This window comes from Arachis hypogaea, chromosome 10 (assembly GCF_003086295.3).
Source record: "Arachis hypogaea cultivar Tifrunner chromosome 10, arahy.Tifrunner.gnm2.J5K5, whole genome shotgun sequence".
In the NCBI taxonomy this organism is placed as follows: domain Eukaryota; kingdom Viridiplantae; phylum Streptophyta; class Magnoliopsida; order Fabales; family Fabaceae; genus Arachis; species Arachis hypogaea.
The window spans coordinates 96817078-96835302 of NC_092045.1; the positions used below are offsets into that span (position 1 = coordinate 96817078).

The following is an 18225-nucleotide window of genomic DNA, read 5'->3' on the forward strand; positions in this document are numbered from 1 at the left end:
CATCCCATGACAACAGTGCTGAAAAAAACCTTGAGCTCGTTACGTCGATGCTTACTTCATGTTTTCTTAATATAATGTAGCCAACTTATTTTTGGTTATTATTCTTCATTCTTCCACCAAAATCCAAATCCCCAGTGGTCTGTTAGAGATATAACCATTAATATTGCCTTCTCCCATCAGCTTAATTTTTTGGGATGAGTGGTTTGATAATATGGTATCAGAGTTATATGTTCGAAAGGTCAGGAGTTCGTCCTTGGTGAACCCCAAAAGTAAAAAAAATAACAAATCAAGCAAACCCATGTTTGAGGGAAAATTCTAGAGATATAACCATTAGTGTTACCTTTTGTTTGAGGTGAATGGTTTTATAACATGGTATCAGACAAACCAAAAAATGTGTTGAACACACCAGCAACACTACAAGACTAGAGTAGTACTTTGACATATTTTTCTTGTGACAATATTAAGTCACCCGCAGCAGTTTTGGTGACTTGAATCCCAATGAAGTAATGTAGCTCAATCATATTGCTGAATTACCTGAGAAACTGCTTTGTCAGAGTCCCCTGTAACAAGAATGTCATCTACATATATCAATACAAACACCACTGAGTTATGCCTAAATCTAATGAAGACTGATACATCAGATTTTGTGGCGTTAAATCCCAAGTGTTGCAAGGCTATGGACAGCTTGTGATATTAGGCCCTTGGTGCTTGCTTTAAGCCATAGAACGCCTTTGTGAGTTTGCACACTAGGTTACCATCACCAACTTAATAACCATTTGGCTGTTTTATAAAGACATCCTCAACCAAGTCACCATGTAGAAAAGTATTATTCACATCAAGTTGCCTAATTTTTATGCTCCTGGACAAAGCCAATGTGAGCACAATTCTAATCAAAGTAGGCCTTAACAAAAGGCTGTAAGTCTCAATGAAGTCAAAGCCAAGCCTTTGTGAAAAAATCCTGAGCTACTAATTTTGTCCAAAAGGTCATGAGTTCGATCCTTAGTTAACCTTACAAGTAAAAAAATAGCATAAGGCAAATAAAAGGGAAAAAATACCTATGCAAAATTAAACAAACCCAAAAATAGGCTCTTGTTTGATGGGAAGTGTTAGAGACATAACTATTAATGTTGCCTTCTCCCATCAGATTTTGTGGCATTAAATTCCAAGTGTTGCAAAGCTGTGGACAGCTTCTGATACCAGGCCCTTGGTGCCTGCTTTAAGTCATAGAGGGCCTTTGTGAGTTTACACACTAGGCTACCAACACCAACTTTATAACCCTTTGACTGTTTCATATAGACATCCTCAACCAAGTTACCATGTAGAAAAGCATTATTCACATCTAGTTGCCTGATTTTCCAGCTTTTGGACAAGGCCAATGTGAGCACAATTCTAATCGAAGTAAGTTTTACCACAAGGTTGTAAGTCTCAGTGAAGTCAAAGCGAGGCCTTTGTGAAAAGTCCTGGGCTACTAATCTTGTCCGAAAGGTCAAGAGTTCGATCCTTAGTGAACCCCAAAAGTAAAAAAAAAAATAGCAAAGGAAAATAAAAGGGAAAAAATGCCTATGCAAAATCAAACAAACCCAAAAAGAGGCTTTTGTTATAGAGAGAGTGTTATAGATATAACCATTAATGTTGCCTTCATCAATTTAACCTTTTGGGATGAGTGGTTTCATAACATGGTATCAGAGCTCTATGTTTGAAAGGTCAAGAGTTCGATCCTTGGTGAACTCCAAAAGTGAAAAAAAAGTATAAGACATAAGACAAATAAAAGAGAAAAGAAGGTCTATACAAAATCAAACAAACCCAAAAAGAGGCTCTTGTTTGAGGGAGAGTGTTAGAGATATAACCATTAATGTTGCCTTCTCCCATCAGCTTAAACTTTTGGGATAAGTGATTTCATAACATGGCCAAGCTTCTTCAATTCGTTCTGATCTTTCCAACCATGTAAACTTACGTTGGTTTATGTCTATGTTTATTATAGTATTATAACATGTACACCTATATATAGAAATCCAGAATGTATAACTAGACACCAGAGTACCACGACTTGTTATTAATTTGTTGTAGAATTTGAGATGAAGAAAAGTAGAACCTCTTTAGTTTATAAATCATGCTAAGATCCATGTTAAATAGAGACTAACTAATGTTAAACCCGTGCGATGCACGGGCTTGTATTTTAATTTGACATGATAAATTAAAAGTAGTATTTTATAATCATAATTTTTGTTAACTTTAGTATAATACTATCATCGTTATTATATAATAAGTGTATTGAATATGTTATTTTATATTTATTTAAAATAAAATACAAATAAAAGAGTTTAAAATTTATAATATTCTTGAACGATAAGAAAAGAAACCTAAAAAGATAAGAATATATATAACTGTATTGGTAGCATATCATTGTTGCACTAAACTTTATACCAAAAAACTAACAAAAGGTTATCGACAATATAATATTTTACTAACATCATTAGATAAAAAATTGCCATATGATGTTGTGCTCTATGTTACACATTTCATTTTAAGTCTAAAATTATAGTTATAGATAAATTAGTTAAATTTACGACAAATATTTGTACAAAAGTATAAATCATAACATGTTACTAAAACGAAAATATTATTTTTCTTACCTATATATTATTAAAAACTTCTTTGAACATGACATTTGTTGTTGATAACTTTGGATTGCTATCTTAGCCTAGAATCAGAATGTTCAAGCCATTGCAACTCTTAACTCTTGACAAAGCAACGTAAAGCTGTCCATAAGTGAATACTGATTTTGGCAAGTAAATTCTTACATGTGATAATGATTTACCACAACGAAATACCTTAGTTTTTCAATATTTTTCTCCTCTTATATAGTATCCCGTCAGTTAATAATGTCCAAGTGGCATTCTAAATATAATTTAGTTTGCTAAGAATTTTAGAGATATAACCGTTAATGCACTACAAAAAAAATACCCATTCAGCCATACTTTTTTGAAGTTACATTTGAAAAGCGTAGCCTATTCCTAGAATAGGCTACGCTTTTCTCCGTGTTTCCTTTTTGTAGGAGAATAGGAAACACATATGTGGCATCACTTGAAAAGTGTCTCCTTAGATATTATAAATATCACTTATAAAGCGTAGCCTTAACTTAAGAGCTATGGGTTCACTTTTTCTACCAAAGAGAGCGCTTTTGAAAGGTAGCCTATTTGTCATACTTCAGGTGCACTTTAAAAGTGTTGCCTAATGTATCTAAAACCAAATATAAACCAACACTTAGTAAATTTTTATCCCCTCTTCACCAACACTTAAACGTGACCTGGCTTCCTTTCTCCCTTTTCCCCTTCGCGCGCCATTGAGCTTCACCAAAAATCAGAGAAAGGTCACCCTCACACCATCACTCATCATCCTTTTTCCCTCTTCCCCACGCCATCACTCATAACCCTCACGCCGTCACCGTCGTCCCTCTTTCCCGCTCCCCACTCCCCACTCACCAGTCACGCACACCAATTCGCTACTGGAGAATCGTCGCTCCTCTTCATCCTTCTGCTCTGGCTGTCACTTCGAGCTCACCATCGGGAAGAACTGCATTCATCCTCTCTCTGCTCATCATCGTCGAGAAGGTATGTATTCACCTTCATTTGGTTCTACAATTTAAGAGGGTTCCAATTTTAGGGTTCTGATTTGATTCCCTTTTTGCTTATCATCTTGCATTGTTTGATTTGAGAGGGTGTTCTCAAGAATAGGGCTATTATAATGGCATGTGTGTGCAACAATGCTACTCTATGAATTTGCTTCAGCTTGCATTTTACTTACTCTGGTTTGTGGATGCCTTCAATTTTGGTTCTTACGATTTTATGTGTGTGTGTGTGTTCAGCTACTTGAAAATGAAATCATTAGTTGGTGTTTATTCAATTCTGTTCTATTCTGAATAAGCTTTTGAATTCCATTATATTGTTTATTTAATGTTGTCATGAATTGTGATAAGACAAAGTATACACAAAATTGTACTGATATTGGGTGTGTTGTAGTGTTGAGCTGAGAATCTTGATGCGTATTAGAAAGTAGTATTATGACACTGACTTCAGGTAGCTAAAGAAAGTGTCTAGTTCCAGTTGTTGGGTGATTTGTTATGATAACTCTGGATTTGTTTGATGGAAAATTGTGGATGATTTGTTCTTAAATTGGCTTATGACTAGTTAACAGCTTCTATTACTAATCTTTTTATGCATGCTCATTGACATATTGGAGATGCATACCTATGTAAGACACTTTTATGGCAAACCTTATGCATTTTTATTCATGTTCTTAATAAAATAAACTAAATATTTTGGTATAATAGCTCTAGTTGCTAGGCTGAGTATCCTATAAAATATAAACTAGACTTGAAGATTATATAGTTGCAATAATGGAACCAGTCTTGCTGAATTTGACATCTTAATGGTCATGTTCATGGAATGAAATTATATCTAAAGTTGCAACATAATAATTATATTGCAACAATGTAATGAATTGTGTTCTTTTTAACTCTCTTTTTACATATTTAATATAATTAGTGTCATTTCAAGTGATGAGGACACAAATTAAAAACATATATTCCATAGTGATATGATATATTTTGTTCGCTATAATTTGTATATAATTTTCAAATTGAGGTTGTGATACAAATTTAATTACTTTTTATTTGTTTCTATTGAGCAAAACATATTGTGATCACAGGAATCTATTTTCCATAACCTCCGCCCCGGATGATAATTACCTAAGCGTTCATATTAAGATACTTGGTGATTGGACTAGAAATCTGAAAGCCAAATTCGTTAAGGTGAATTAATCTTTATTTGTTTATTTATGTTCCTATCAAAATATTGGTTTTTCCTATGGTAAGTAACTAAGTCTATTGCTTTGCTGAATTCTATTAGGCGTGCCAGCCACCTCTCAATGGCCAGAGTGGACTTCTAAGAGCTGGCCGCATCATAAAAGACAGCCAATCGAGGTGAGCCCAAATCGAAGTGGGGAAATTATTATGCCAAGCGATAAATATTTTACAAAACCACGTTATTAAAGCTAGCTATTTTGGACCTATTTAGATGTTTATGCATTTTATCTATCTATTTAGGTGTTTATGAATTTTATCTATCTATTAATTAGTAAGAAAAGTGACAAAAATGGTGATTTATTAATCCTGAGCTCTTGGGGCTGATTTAATCTTTCTAACAAGTTACAATAGGTAAAAGAAAGTTATAATGTAAGGTTAGAGTGAGTGAAAAGCTAGGAATCAATTTTTGACCTCTTAAAACCCGAGGTTACATGTTGCAGAATTATGCAGTTTTGGACAGAAATTTGTGAACAAAACTGGGAGCAATCTAGCCACTCAAAATGAGTGAAATTATTTTTCTATGAAACCTTAAGATGTCTAGATTATTCCCCTAAAATTTCAAAATTTTCCGATGCATGGTTTGGGAGATATGATTTTTAGAAAATGGTAATTTTCTGCAGAAACAATGTTGTACGAATTTTGGAACAGCAACTTCAAAACCACATATCTCAATACTCTGAAACTCTTTGGAGGTGAAACCAAAAAGGAATGAAATAATAGAATGTCTAGTATTTTATGTTCAAATTTTAGGATAATTCGAATTTTATAGAGAAAGTTGTGTCTTCTGGAAGCAGGACTGTTCACTGCTGCAACAGCACCGTTTTCTTAAAACAAAATCATATTTCGAGAGACATAACTTTTTCTAGAGAAGTGAAAATGATCTGGAACTTAAACTGGGTGAAAGATGGGTAAGTCTGATTCAACCACACCAAACTTTAGGAGAATCCAACCAAAGATGAATTTTATATGATTTTTCTAAATTGGTTACTGCTTGCTATTTTTCTGAAGTGTACTAAAACAGTAGCCGATTTTTAAAAAATCATATAAAATTAAATTCTTAGAATGCAGTTACAAAACCAAAACCAAAGTGCACTTTAGGATTCCTATTTAAAATAAATAATATTATATTAGAATTTCTTTTGCCCCTTTTTTTATATGTATAATATATTAGGTATATGTATAATATGTTATACCTCTTATATTTGCATATGGTTAAGTTAATTGCTATGGCTGAAAATCATATGTTGTTGACTTTATTGACACTTTAACACTTGAAATTGTATTGTTATGGCTGAAAATTATTTGTACAATTCTGGTTGTTGTAATTCTAGTTTTGTGCACTTCTGTTTGCTAGAATTTCTGTTTTTTTGCACTTTTAAATTTGTGCCTGGATTTGTGCATCTGTTTATCTTTGTCTATTATCCGTTTATCTTTGTCTGCATTTGTTTTGGATTTTTCCTTATTCTCTTTTGTTATTTTCTGCTTCATTTGTAGCTTCAGTTTGACTCTTTTATTTGATTTGGGCCTGGAACTGTATTGTTCTTCTACTGCTGCAGTTTATTTTTTTTTCTATTTTTGTTGGGAGCCTCTTCTTCTAGTGGTGCCTGGATTGTTCTATTTTTGTATCTTCAGGTTCGCTAGCTTCTCCAATAGTGCTAACTTTATTTTTTAAGTTGACATAGTTTTGATAATTTATACAACTATTTTCAGTTTGGTTTCTAATTATTTTCAGTTTGATTTTTTAATTTTTATAATTGCAAATGTCATTATAAATATTTTTCTAATTACTTTTCTATATAATTATGCAGGATAATATTGAGGATGATAATGAAGATTAAGTTGTTTATCATTGTGGTTTATGGGTTAAGATGGAGTAATGTTGAGAATGGATACATGTATGATAGACTAATTACTTTTATTAAAAGATACTTATATATAATATAATATTTTAGCTTTTCGTAGAGTATTAGTAGTAAATTCTAAATGGTCTCATGTCTATTTTGATATGGCTATGTTTAATTTAGTGTGAGATGTATGAATATTACTTTTGGATCAATATAAATATATTTTATTTACAGATAATTTTTATTATTTAAAGAAATTATTTAGTATAATTATGTATTTATTTTTATTTTATAATATTTAACTCATTTAATTAAAAATACAGAATTATATATGTAATCATATTACTAAATATTATGTATAAAAAATTATTAGAATATATATATAAACGATGAGGAACCTAAGGCTACACTTATATAGAGTAGCTATGGTATACAATGTGGCTACGCTTTACAGGTGATGCAGTAGTGCTGAAAAGCGTAGCCTATTCTGGTAAAAATGGAAGCTGAAAAGCGTAGCCTTTGGTCCTGGATAGCATCACTTGAAAAGTGCTACCCTATTCCCAAACACCAAAAGCGTAGCCCTTGGTGCAGAAAAGCGTAGCCTTTGAGAATAGGCAACATCCGAATAGGAATTACCCTAAAAAGTGTAGTCGTAGCCCAGAAAGCGTAGCCGTAGCCTAAGGGATCATTTTTTCTCACTCTTGGCTACACTTTTCAAGTGTACCTGAATGGGTGTTTTTCATGTAGTGATGTGCCTTCTCCCATCAGCTTAAACTTTTGGGATGAGTGATTTCCTAACATGGTCAAGCTTCTTGAATTCGTTCTGATCTCTCCAACCATATGAATTTCGTTGGTTTATGTATATGTTTATTATAGTATTATAACATGTACACATATATATAGAAATCCAGAATGTATAACTAGATATCAGATTACCACGATTGTTATTAATTTGTTGTAAAATTTGAGATGAAGAAAAGTAGAACCTCTTTAGTTTATAAATCATGCTAAGATCCATGTTAAATAGAGACTAACTAATGTTAAACCCGTGCGATGCACGGGCTTGTATTTTAATTTGACATGATAAATTAAAAGTAGTATTTTATAATCATAATTTTTGTTAACTTTAGTATAATACTATCATCGTTATTATATAATAAGTGTATTGAATATGTTATTTTATATTTATTTAAAATAAAATACAAATAAAAGAGTTTAAAATTTATAATATTCTTGAACGATAAGAAAAGAAACCTAAAAAGATAAGAATATATATAACTGTATTGGTAGCATATCATTGTTGCACTAAACTTTATACCAAAAAACTAACAAAAGGTTATCGACAATATAATATTTTACTAACATCATTAGATAAAAAATTGCCATATGATGTTGTGCTCTATGTTACACATTTCATTTTAAGTCTAAAATTATAGTTATAGATAAATTAGTTAAATTTACGACAAATATTCGTACAAAAGTATAAATCATAACATGTTACTAAAACGAAAATATTATTTTTCTTACCTATATCACTACTAGAAAATTAGTTATTACAGACGGATATTTCCGACGGATTTTATCCCACTCAAATACAGACGGAATTTCAGAGAGATTTTTTTGTTGGAAAACCAAAAAAATAGATTAGCATAAATTACAGACGGAAAAGAGAATCCGTCTATAATTCCGTCGGAAAAATTAATTTTTTTCTTTGAAATGGTTACAGACGGATTTTCCGTCTATAATTAAGTAGACAAAACGTGCATTTTATTAAATTATTACAGACGGAAAATCCGTCTGTAATTTAAAAAAAATCCGTCGAAAATATTGAAAACCCTAGTTGAAGATTAACTCCATTCACTCGCCATTCACTCACCATTCACGCCTAGTTTTTGAACGCTGTAGTCCTCCAACTCCCAGGTTCCCGAAACTCCCAGGTTCATTTCAATTTTTCACGTTTTCCTAGCTCCCTGCCTTCTCTCTCCGTTGAAGATGTGACGTCCTCCGCTGTCACCGCCGCCGCGGCTCGCATCGCATGAGCTCCCTCCGTCGCGGCGTCGCCCTCATTGTGTTTGCTCCCTTCGTTGCCATCGCCGTACGACCTCTCTCCGCCGTGCTCTTGTCTTACGAGCTCCTTCCGCGCTGCTCTCGTCGCTGCTTCTTCTCTCCTCGCTGGAGGTTTGTCATCATCTCTTCTCGTCGCTGTTAGTTCAGGTAGGCCTCCGCCTCCTTCTCGTCCATATCCCTAACCCCTTCCATTGTGATTCTATTCTGATTTCAATATCCCTAGCCCTAGCCCTGTCCCTTCCCTGTTGCTGCTGCTAATTTCACAGAAAAATAAAAATAATACTAATTAACTTCATTCATTTTTTAATTTGTTGAGATATCGAGATCTGTTCTTAATTAACTTAAAATTACTGATAAGTTTCTACAAATTTGTTGAGATATTGAGATATTGAGATCTGCAATAGTTGGTGCTGTCCGCTCTGGCTACTTACATGCGCTGTTTGATGTCTTTGCAGAAGTAAATTTTCTGTAGAAAGTTCCGGCTATTGTTCATGGAAACTTGAAGCTCTCCGAGAGGTAATTCTTGATAAGGAACCATGCTTTTTAACCCTCCTTTCTTATTTGATTCTACACTTAAATGTCAAAGGAACAGAAATTGAACAAGTCCTTTCAGGAGGAGCTTAAAATATTAAAGCTGGATAGAGACAAAGTGAGTTTATATTATATATATTTCATCATTGTAACTGAAGCATTCTTTTGCTCACCGTGAGATAAAAAGAATCATTCTGTTTGTAGTTATACTATGGGGAGGTCATAATTTAAAAGACTTATATTTTTTAGTTGTGAATTTGTGATATTTACCTCTAAAATGTACTCTACTATAACCCATTGTTCTCATTATTGTTAGATGGAAAAGAATGAAATTGAGGCTGCTCTTGAAACAAGCAGGAAGTCTTTAGCGGCTAATGTCCTTTCCAGTGCTTCTCAGGTACAGGTCAAGCATTCAAGGGATATCAGTTATGTTAACAATATAATGGCTTTTTGATAATGTAAATAATTACTTTTTGGAATGCCGGCATTGGCTTTTTATAACAGATGTCAGATCCTTCCAAAAGTTTTGCAGAAAAGGAAGAAGTCGTAAGTTCCATACAAAAGCTAAATAAAGATTTGATGGATACACAGCCGAAAAATCAGAAAAAATGGACGAAGACATCAAAATTATTGAAGATCTAAGGCAAAGCAATGATTATTTAAGGGCTCAAGTATCTTTGGTTGCTGAGAAATCATAGAAAATTGAATCCTCGTCTTTCACTACTTGCTTTCGAATTTCTTGTATCTTCTGCATAAAATGGTTAAGTAGTTTCCACTTTCATAACATCATTCTTAATAATGTTTTTCTCTTCCAGATGGAGCTAGCGAGAAAAGTTTTTAAGGACGGAAGGGATGTTGATTTAGAAGGTTGGTCTAACATTATGTTGCTAGAGCTGATATCTTAGTATTAGTCATTACATGATACTATTTTAGTTTAATATAATACATTGAAAATTTGACTTTTAAGAACCGCAAAATGCTGATGTTGATATTTTTGTTCATAGATCAAGTCATTTCAGATCAATTCCAGATTGGCTACAGTTCTTCCAGATCAAGTTATTTCAGATCAATTCCAGATTGTCGATATTTTAGTTTCATGTGTGTTTCCATCACAGGCCTTAAAACTTGCATGACAAGTGGATATTCATACATTGAAGGAATTGAACATTTGCTTCTTTCCTTAAAGCAAAACAACTATGAGATGCATGCTTTTACAAACTACCCCACATGGTAAGACAATTGTTCTTATTATGATTTTGGTTTTTTGGCTCCCCACAGTCTTCTTCAGAATGTTTATACTCTATACAAGGTTTCTGTGCTAGTGTTAAAGGTCACACTTTTCAAGAACCCAGTTGCAGATTTGTCTTTGTTTCAGTTGAAGATGGGTATTTGCAATCAGGATGCAATCAAGCAGTTGCAATCCATGATGGAAAATGGTGTGTTCTTCACAACCTTCAAAATAAATAAATAAATCAGTCTCATCTCGCATTCTTGTTTTACTTCCATGATCTCTAATTGATAAAGATTCCTTCTTTTTTTTGTCTCGTTCCAGTGAATGAGCAGCAGAAGATCACATTCCAGGTTTGCTTTTTTTTTTCTTTTAGATAATATGCTTAGATTCTTATATGTTTGATCTTGGATATTGAAAAAAGATTTAAGGGAAAAAGAAACAATTTAACTTATGATTCATGATCTGCAACTTGATTTGGTAAAGGAGAAGAAAAAAAAAAAGCTTTTCTTTTTGTTTGTTTGTTTGAACTTCCAAATTAAGAGAATCAAATGATTTGATAAGCATCAGCTTTTATTTTTTTGGTTAAATTGACCTGGATCACTTTTGTTGCCTCGTATTTGCTAAGGAGTGTTTTTATTGGTGGTTATAATATACATTTGAAGGGATTAAAAATTCAAGATTTGAATTCAAGTAATGTACTTTTTAATGAATAATTGTTCTTTTCAATGTTTGTTCAACGCTCTTCAAGAATCATCATCCTGAATTTTAGTGATATTAAACCAATAAGTGCCTTTTCTTGTTTTTTACTCTTGTTTTAATAAATCCCTCCTTTTTCCCCTAAAATATTTTACTTCATATTTCAGAACATGCATCAGGGATATCCATGTGAAATTGGAGTTATCTCATATGTGGTAATTAACTATAGTATATTATAATATTATCAATATTTTTGTTTTCCTAATTAGAAGCTTTGGTAGAAAGCTATATCTTATGTTAGCAAAATGGAACAAGTTCCGATATATATATATATATATATATATATATAGCTAAAATAGCACCAAAGAATCTTTGAGGTGGACTTGCAACAACAAATCAGGTAGGAAAACATTAAGAATGATCATATTACTTGTTTGATGATTAAAATGTTGAAGCACACCATTGGAGTGAATTTTGGTCTTAACTGCAATTGTATTGCAGCTTATGATTGTTACACAGATGTATTTGGTTGATGTTTTATGTTCAATTGAAATTCTATATTAGTTGCAACTGTTATTCAAATATTCAATTCATCTGTTTTGTCTCAGGAAAACACTATTGCCTATTGGAGAAAATTTGTGGCCGAGTATTACTCTCCTCGAGCAAAGGAATGGTGGTGCTTGTCTTTGTATAATAATGTTGGGCATCATGCACTTGGTGTTTTCCCTTAGGCATCTATGGCAAGTTACTTCGCTTGTTATTTAAATTTTCTATTAATTATTTCAATGTCTGAAAATTGAATTTACTTGGATTACTATTTTTTGTCTGCACCATGCTCTGCCCTTTTAATTTATTTTTACTTTTGACATATACATAATCTGACATGGGTTTTTTAATTTCCCCCAAAAGGATGCATGGCAGTGCGACATATGTGGTTCTAAATCTGAAAGGGGATTTGGTAAGGAACCGAGAACGTTATTTTGTTATTTTGCAATACTGCAAGTGAGAACATACGTGATATTGTGATTGTAGAAATTTATCTGATAATTCTGTTTATTGTCTAGTCTGTAAGTTTGACTTTCTGGCTGAAAAGTATTACTCCAGTGCAATCACTACTAACCAGTAATTGGATTATGAATTGTAGTAAATAATAATCTTCAGTCTAAACTTGAAAAATTAAAGAACTAGAACTGACCGCATTGAATGCAAACAGTGATAAGCAAATATAATAATCAGTGAGTGGTTAGATTATCTGAACTCAGAATGTACTTGTATGTGATATTATGAGCATGTTTCTTTGAATTCTTTAATCTTATTGATGTAATAATATTTACATTCTGGATCTGTGTAACAGAGGCAACTTTTGAAGTGCTCCCTAGACTTAATGACATCAAATTTGGTAGTGGAGTAATTGATGAACTTCTCTTTTTGGAGTTGCCACGCGAACAAAGATTTCCTTGTGTTAAAATTTTTGGAAAGCAATGAGGGTGACCCTGAGTTACTTGTTTTCATTCCGTAAGTTTCTATTGTCTAAACAGTGAAGCCTTTTGTGTTTTGTGAATGCTAAACTGACAGTTCTCATGTTTTAATATGCTATATTGACTATATTTTTTATTTTACTGTTATTATATATATACTGCATATTCATGAAGTTTATTGCATATAGATTTTCATTTCTATTTTATTATTTTGATAATTATACTGTTCGACAGTTTATGAATGCTAGAAGGCCAAAGGCCAAGATTATTTATTTAATTTTTTGGGGAGAGACTTCCTTTCATCCTAATGGTTTTCCAATGCATTCCAGCCATGAAATTCTGCATGTTTCCATGTTCAACTTTCTGCTAAAAGCATTAATGGTACTTACTTTTTCATTTTTATCCTATCAGTTCTTATGTAACCTTTTTATTTTTGGATTCTTTGTGAAATAGATTTACTTCAGATGTCAAAATTAAAAGCATATCCATAGTAGGCGGAGCTGATGGAACAAGTCCTGCTAAAATGAGAGCGTAAGTTGTTTGATTTTTTAGAGCAGCTTTTCCATTTAGGTGCCTTCCCTTTGCAAGTAGAATTTGGTAGTAATTCCTGAAAATAATGTTTTAAGTTCATAGATAAGTATTAGCCACCACAACTTTAGTTTTACAACAATTTGATTGTCACGAGTCTTTTGCCTGCTTAAAGCTGTCATCTGTTGCTACTTGTATGATTGCTTGCTTATATTCTCTGTTGGATGTTAAGAAAACAATTCAAATATGTTAGAGAATACTTGTAAGATCCTTTAGTTGTACTGTTATAAATGACTAGGTGGATTGAAGGTGACATCTAGCTTGTGGAGGAAAGGTTGTAAAATGAAAGACGAAAATGTAGATAGATGGCTATATGCATTTTGGCATTTTCCTTATTACTTGCTTTTACATAGGTGTAATGCAGTCTAGTTTTGGACCTGATTCAATAGACTTAGTGTCATCTCTATGTAATACCTGGCCTTCGTAAAGTACTTGATTAAGCGACTGAAAACTTTGAATTCAATTAGGTTTATCAATCGAGATGGAATTGACTTTTCAGATGCACAAAGCATGCAAGCCATTCAGGTAATAGGTTCTTTAAAAGGATTTCAAGGAATTCATTGATTGACACATAAGGAAATGCCCTATTCACTTTGAGCAAGTAAAAACAACATAAAAAAAAAGAATTTCACAATCATTAATCAATGTCAGTTATTGAAAATTACAGTAACATGCTTACAGTTAGGAGTGCTGAAAAAAGCCGGGAGTCCAATTCAGCATGTGATTCAGGTGTACTTTTTTATTTTTGCTTTTTTAGATTTGCCTTGCTGCTTTATTGAGCTTTTGATTGTTCTTTTGGACTTGTCTTGCCTTACTTGACAGATGCACCAAAATGATTCAATATATACTAGCTAAATTGTGTATCCCAAAACGCTTTCAGGTAGTCCGCAAAAACGATCCTTTAGGAAGAGATGTTGAACTCTTTCGTCGGCATTATTACGCTCCAGGTCAAGTTGGTCCAGCCTCTAAGGGTATACTCCTGCTGACTGATCGAAACTAGCGTTTTTGTCTAATGGTTTATTTGTCGAGGAGGTGTATTTGTCAATGGCTCTGAGCAAGTCACCATCATGCAATCTAAAAGGAATAGGATCAATATAAAATCTTGTTTGTTTAAATTGTTGAAAATGAAGGAACTAGTAGTGTCAATGAGTAATGTAAATAGTTATAGTTCTGTCAATAGTTTATTTTTTTGGGTACCTTTTTATGATAGTCAGATATTGGCCAATGATGTTGAAAAATAACATCCAATTTTATAGGTATTATGTAATGAATATTATGTTTATCTATATAATTTTTTGTCTCTTTTTTTTTTAAATTTACAGTGTGTTTGATGGAGGAAATTTAAAAAATAAACCTAAAGTATTTATTTCGCAATGGAAAAATTTAAAAAAATTTCTATTTTACTTTACCGACGAATTTACAGACGGATTTTCTGTCTGTAATCCTAGTGTGAGGTGATTTTCCAAGGTTTAAATTACAGACGAAAAATCTGTCAGAAAATTTGTTTGTAATTACAGACGAAAAATCCATCGGAAAATCCGTCTGTAATTACAGACAGAAAATCCGTCTGAAAATCCGTCTGTAATTACAGACGGAAAATCCGTCGAAAAATCCATCTGTAATTACAGACGAAAAATCCGTCGGAAAGTCCATCGCCTTTGGTAAATGGATAGAAAATTTACAGAGGAAAAATCCGTCGGTAACTGTTAAAAATCCGTCTGTAATTTTTCGACGGAAAAAAAATCCGTCGGTAAATAATTTTCGACGGGGCTTTTACAGAGGGACAAAATCCGTCGGTAATTTCGTCGGTAACCAAAAATCCGTCTGTAATAAAGACTAAATCCGTCTGTAAATCTGTCTGTATTAATCCATTTTCTAGTTGTGTATATTATTAAAAACTTCTTTGAACATGACATTTGTTGTTGATAACTTTGGATTGCTATCTTAGCCTAGAATCAGAATGTTCAAGCCATTGCAACTCTTAACTCTTGACAAAGCAATGTAAAGCTGTCCATAAGTGAATACTGATTTTGGCAAGTAAATTCTTACGTGTGATAATGATTTACCACAACGAAATACCTTAGTTTTTCAATATTTTTCTCCTCTTATATAGTATCCGGTCAGTTAATAATGTCCAAGTGGCATTCTAAATACAATTTAGTTTGCTAAGAGTTTTAGAGATATAACCGTTAATGTTGCTTTCTCCCATCAGCTTAAACTTTTGGGATGAGTGATTTCATAACATGGTCAAGCTTCTTCAATTTGTTCTGATCTCTCTAACCATGTGAACTTACTTTGGTTTATGTCTATGTTTATTATAGTATTACAACATGTACACATATATATAGAAATCCAGAATGTATAACTAGACACCAGATTACCACGACTTGTTATTAATTTAGTGTAGAATTTGGGATGAAGAAAAGTAAAACCTCTTTAATTTAGAAATCATCCCGAGATCCATGTTAAATAGAGACTAACTAGTGTTAAACCCGTGCGATGCACGGGCTTGTATTTTTATTTGACATGATAAATTAAAAATAGTATTTTATAATCATAAATTTTTTTTAACTTTAGTATAATACTATCATCATTATTATATAATAAGTGTATTGAATATGTTATTTTATATTTACTTAAAATAAAACACAAATAAAACAGTTTAAAATTTATAATATTCTTGAACAATAAGAAAAGAGACCTAAAAAGATAAGAATATACATAACTGTATTTGTAGCATATCAATGTTGCACTAAACTTTATACCAAAAAACTAACAAAAGGTTATCGACAATATAATATTTTACTAACATCATTAGATAAACAATTGCCATATGATGTTGTGCTCTATGTTACACGTTTCATTTGAAGTCTAAAAGTATAGTTATAGATAAATTAGTTAAATTTACAAAAATATTTTTACAAAAGTATAAATTATAACATGTTACTAAAACGAAAATACTATTTTTCTTACCTAAATATTATTAAAAACTTCTTTGAACATGACATTTGTTGTTGATGACTTTGGATTGCTATCTTAGCCTAGAATTAGAATTTTCAAGCCATTACAACTCTTAAATCTTGACAATGCAACGTAAAGATGTCCATAGGTGAATACTGATTTTGGCAAGTAAACTCTTACATGTGATAATGATTTACCACAACGAAATACCTTAGTTTTTCAATATTTTTCTCCTCTTATATAGTATCCCGTCAGTTAATAATGTCCAAGTTGCATTCTAAATACAATTTAGTTTGCTAACACTATTAGATATCAATAACATCACAAATAGTTTTCTCAATTGATGACCAAACCTCATTAATAACTGTAATAAATTTTCTATCGTAGTACAGTGGTCCCAATGAATAAAAAGCATCTTGGAAGCTAGGATATATAATCCTATTAACTGTCATAATAGACTTATATATTGGGCAACCTTTCTGAACAGTTAACAAAATTCTCATATAATAGATATCACCTATACCCGATAGAACATAGTTTAACCTCACAATAGACTACCCTCTCTTGCGTGAATGTCATTCCCCTTTTTATTTCTATCATAAACAAATTGATTTGGAAACTCAGCATACGTTAAAGTTTGACTTGTTTTAAATTTTTTGTTGGCCTCCATCCATTCTAAGAACATCGTACCTTTTTCTTTCTCTTATTTCATGATTTTTTAAAGATTGTCATTGTCTTTGAAGATGATATTTTGCTTTTCAGACAAATGAAAGGTTAATCTCATCACTGAAGGCCATTTCCGATAAATATCATATGTCAAAGTTCTCCACACAGTCTCACGTGCAAACAAATACTCGAAATTAAAAAATTATTTGATCTCATAATAATCTGAGCATCCTCTCCACTGAAAGTTTCTTTTGAAACCTCAACTGCCACCTTGTTTGAACCTTTATTCATATACTTGAACAAATATTTAATAGTATTTGACTTGTTGTAGTACTCTACGTTAACATGCGCTTGATAAGACATTAGTAGATATGCATTGTAAGAAATTATATTCCTATTATCCATATGGAATCTCTTCCTTTTAGTGACTACTCTTGTGTCTTATCTTCAACATGATAGGTAACTACCATTAATAACTGTGGTGTTATTGAATGTTTTAAGATAATATTTGGTGTAGTACTCATCTTTCATGTAGGAAGATTTTGAGCAAATGGTCCGTGATCTAAACAATTTTGAGTGTCGAACACGACCAAACAATCTTACAATATTAATCGTTCAATTTAAGTTGTGTTTGTTATTTTGTGGTCTCCACTCAACCACAAAAGAATATGAATATGTAGTGGAAATAATTTAACGAAAATTTTTATATATATACTTTGATAAATATATAACTGTGCAAATAATATAACGAAAATTTTTTCTAAAAATAAGGTTAAATGATGAGCAATACATGTATCTTGCACTTCGAATGGAATCCCTTGCTTAAAATCGGAAGTTATAATGTCAAGCTTAATTTTGAACACTCTACATAATATATATGGTCAGTCTTCAACCTTTAAGTTCTTTGGATTATTAACTCTACCAATCTCTTACCAACTCGAGTTACATGTCATTATGATGAAGAGATCAGGATATACATATATTTTTACAAATTGTTAGAGTATCTTAATAATTATGAAACATGTATCTCATGCTACCTGTGAAAGACATGGATAGCTAGAATGACACATTTATCTGATTTGGAAGCACAGATTTTATCCCTAACAAATACATCTTGAATTCTAACCCCCTTTATATATCACTCCTAATCTTATCATTAAATTAATTAATTAATTAATATTTTTATTTTACGCTCCTTTCAAAATAATGGCATGAGAAAAATTAAAATTTAATATTATTTTAAAATATAAAACTCTTTTAATCTAATCAGAAAATAGAAATTAAAAATAATTGTTTTAA

At 32.0% G+C, this 18225-nt stretch overlaps 2 protein-coding genes across 3 annotated transcripts; both read left to right on the forward strand.

Annotated features, from left to right (window-relative positions):
- Positions 1-9287: 9287 nt before the first annotated feature.
- Positions 9288-11428, forward strand: LOC112716040 (uncharacterized). The gene is made up of 6 exons (XM_072205161.1): positions 9288-9424; positions 9623-9703; positions 10122-10173; positions 10311-10742; positions 10859-10887; positions 11401-11428. The coding sequence occupies exons 1-4, from the start codon at positions 9353-9355 to the stop codon at positions 10538-10540; spliced, it is 435 nt and encodes a 144-aa protein (XP_072061262.1). The 5' UTR covers positions 9288-9352; the 3' UTR covers positions 10541-10742; positions 10859-10887; positions 11401-11428.
- A 563-nt stretch (positions 11429-11991) lies between these two features.
- Positions 11992-14608, forward strand: LOC140175872 (uncharacterized). 2 transcript variants are annotated; one of them, XM_072205162.1, is made up of 6 exons: positions 11992-12191; positions 12588-12748; positions 13165-13242; positions 13767-13824; positions 13981-14028; positions 14180-14608. In XM_072205162.1, the coding sequence occupies exons 2-6, from the start codon at positions 12648-12650 to the stop codon at positions 14297-14299; spliced, it is 405 nt and encodes a 134-aa protein (XP_072061263.1). In that variant the 5' UTR covers positions 11992-12191; positions 12588-12647; the 3' UTR covers positions 14300-14608. The 2 variants fall into 2 exon arrangements, 1 of the variants encoding a protein (XP_072061263.1); XR_011866806.1 differs by lacking the exons at positions 11992-12191; positions 12588-12748; positions 13165-13242 and having other exon boundaries at positions 13297-13824; positions 13967-14028.
- Positions 14609-18225: the final 3617 nt, after the last annotated feature.

Coding starts and splice junctions, on each gene's coding strand:
- LOC112716040 (XM_072205161.1), top strand. CDS start 9,353: ATGTCAAAGGAACAGAAATTGAACAAGTCCTTTCAGGAGGAGCTTAAA. Junction 9,425..9,622: donor TAAAGCTGGATAGAGACAAA/GTGAGTTTATAT, acceptor CATTATTGTTAG/ATGGAAAAGAATGAAATTGA. Junction 9,704..10,121: donor TCCTTTCCAGTGCTTCTCAG/GTACAGGTCAAG, acceptor TTTCTCTTCCAG/ATGGAGCTAGCGAGAAAAGT.
- LOC140175872 (XM_072205162.1), top strand. CDS start 12,648: ATGAACTTCTCTTTTTGGAGTTGCCACGCGAACAAAGATTTCCTTGTG. Junction 12,749..13,164: donor GAGTTACTTGTTTTCATTCC/GTAAGTTTCTAT, acceptor TTTGTGAAATAG/ATTTACTTCAGATGTCAAAA. Junction 13,243..13,766: donor AGTCCTGCTAAAATGAGAGC/GTAAGTTGTTTG, acceptor GAATTCAATTAG/GTTTATCAATCGAGATGGAA.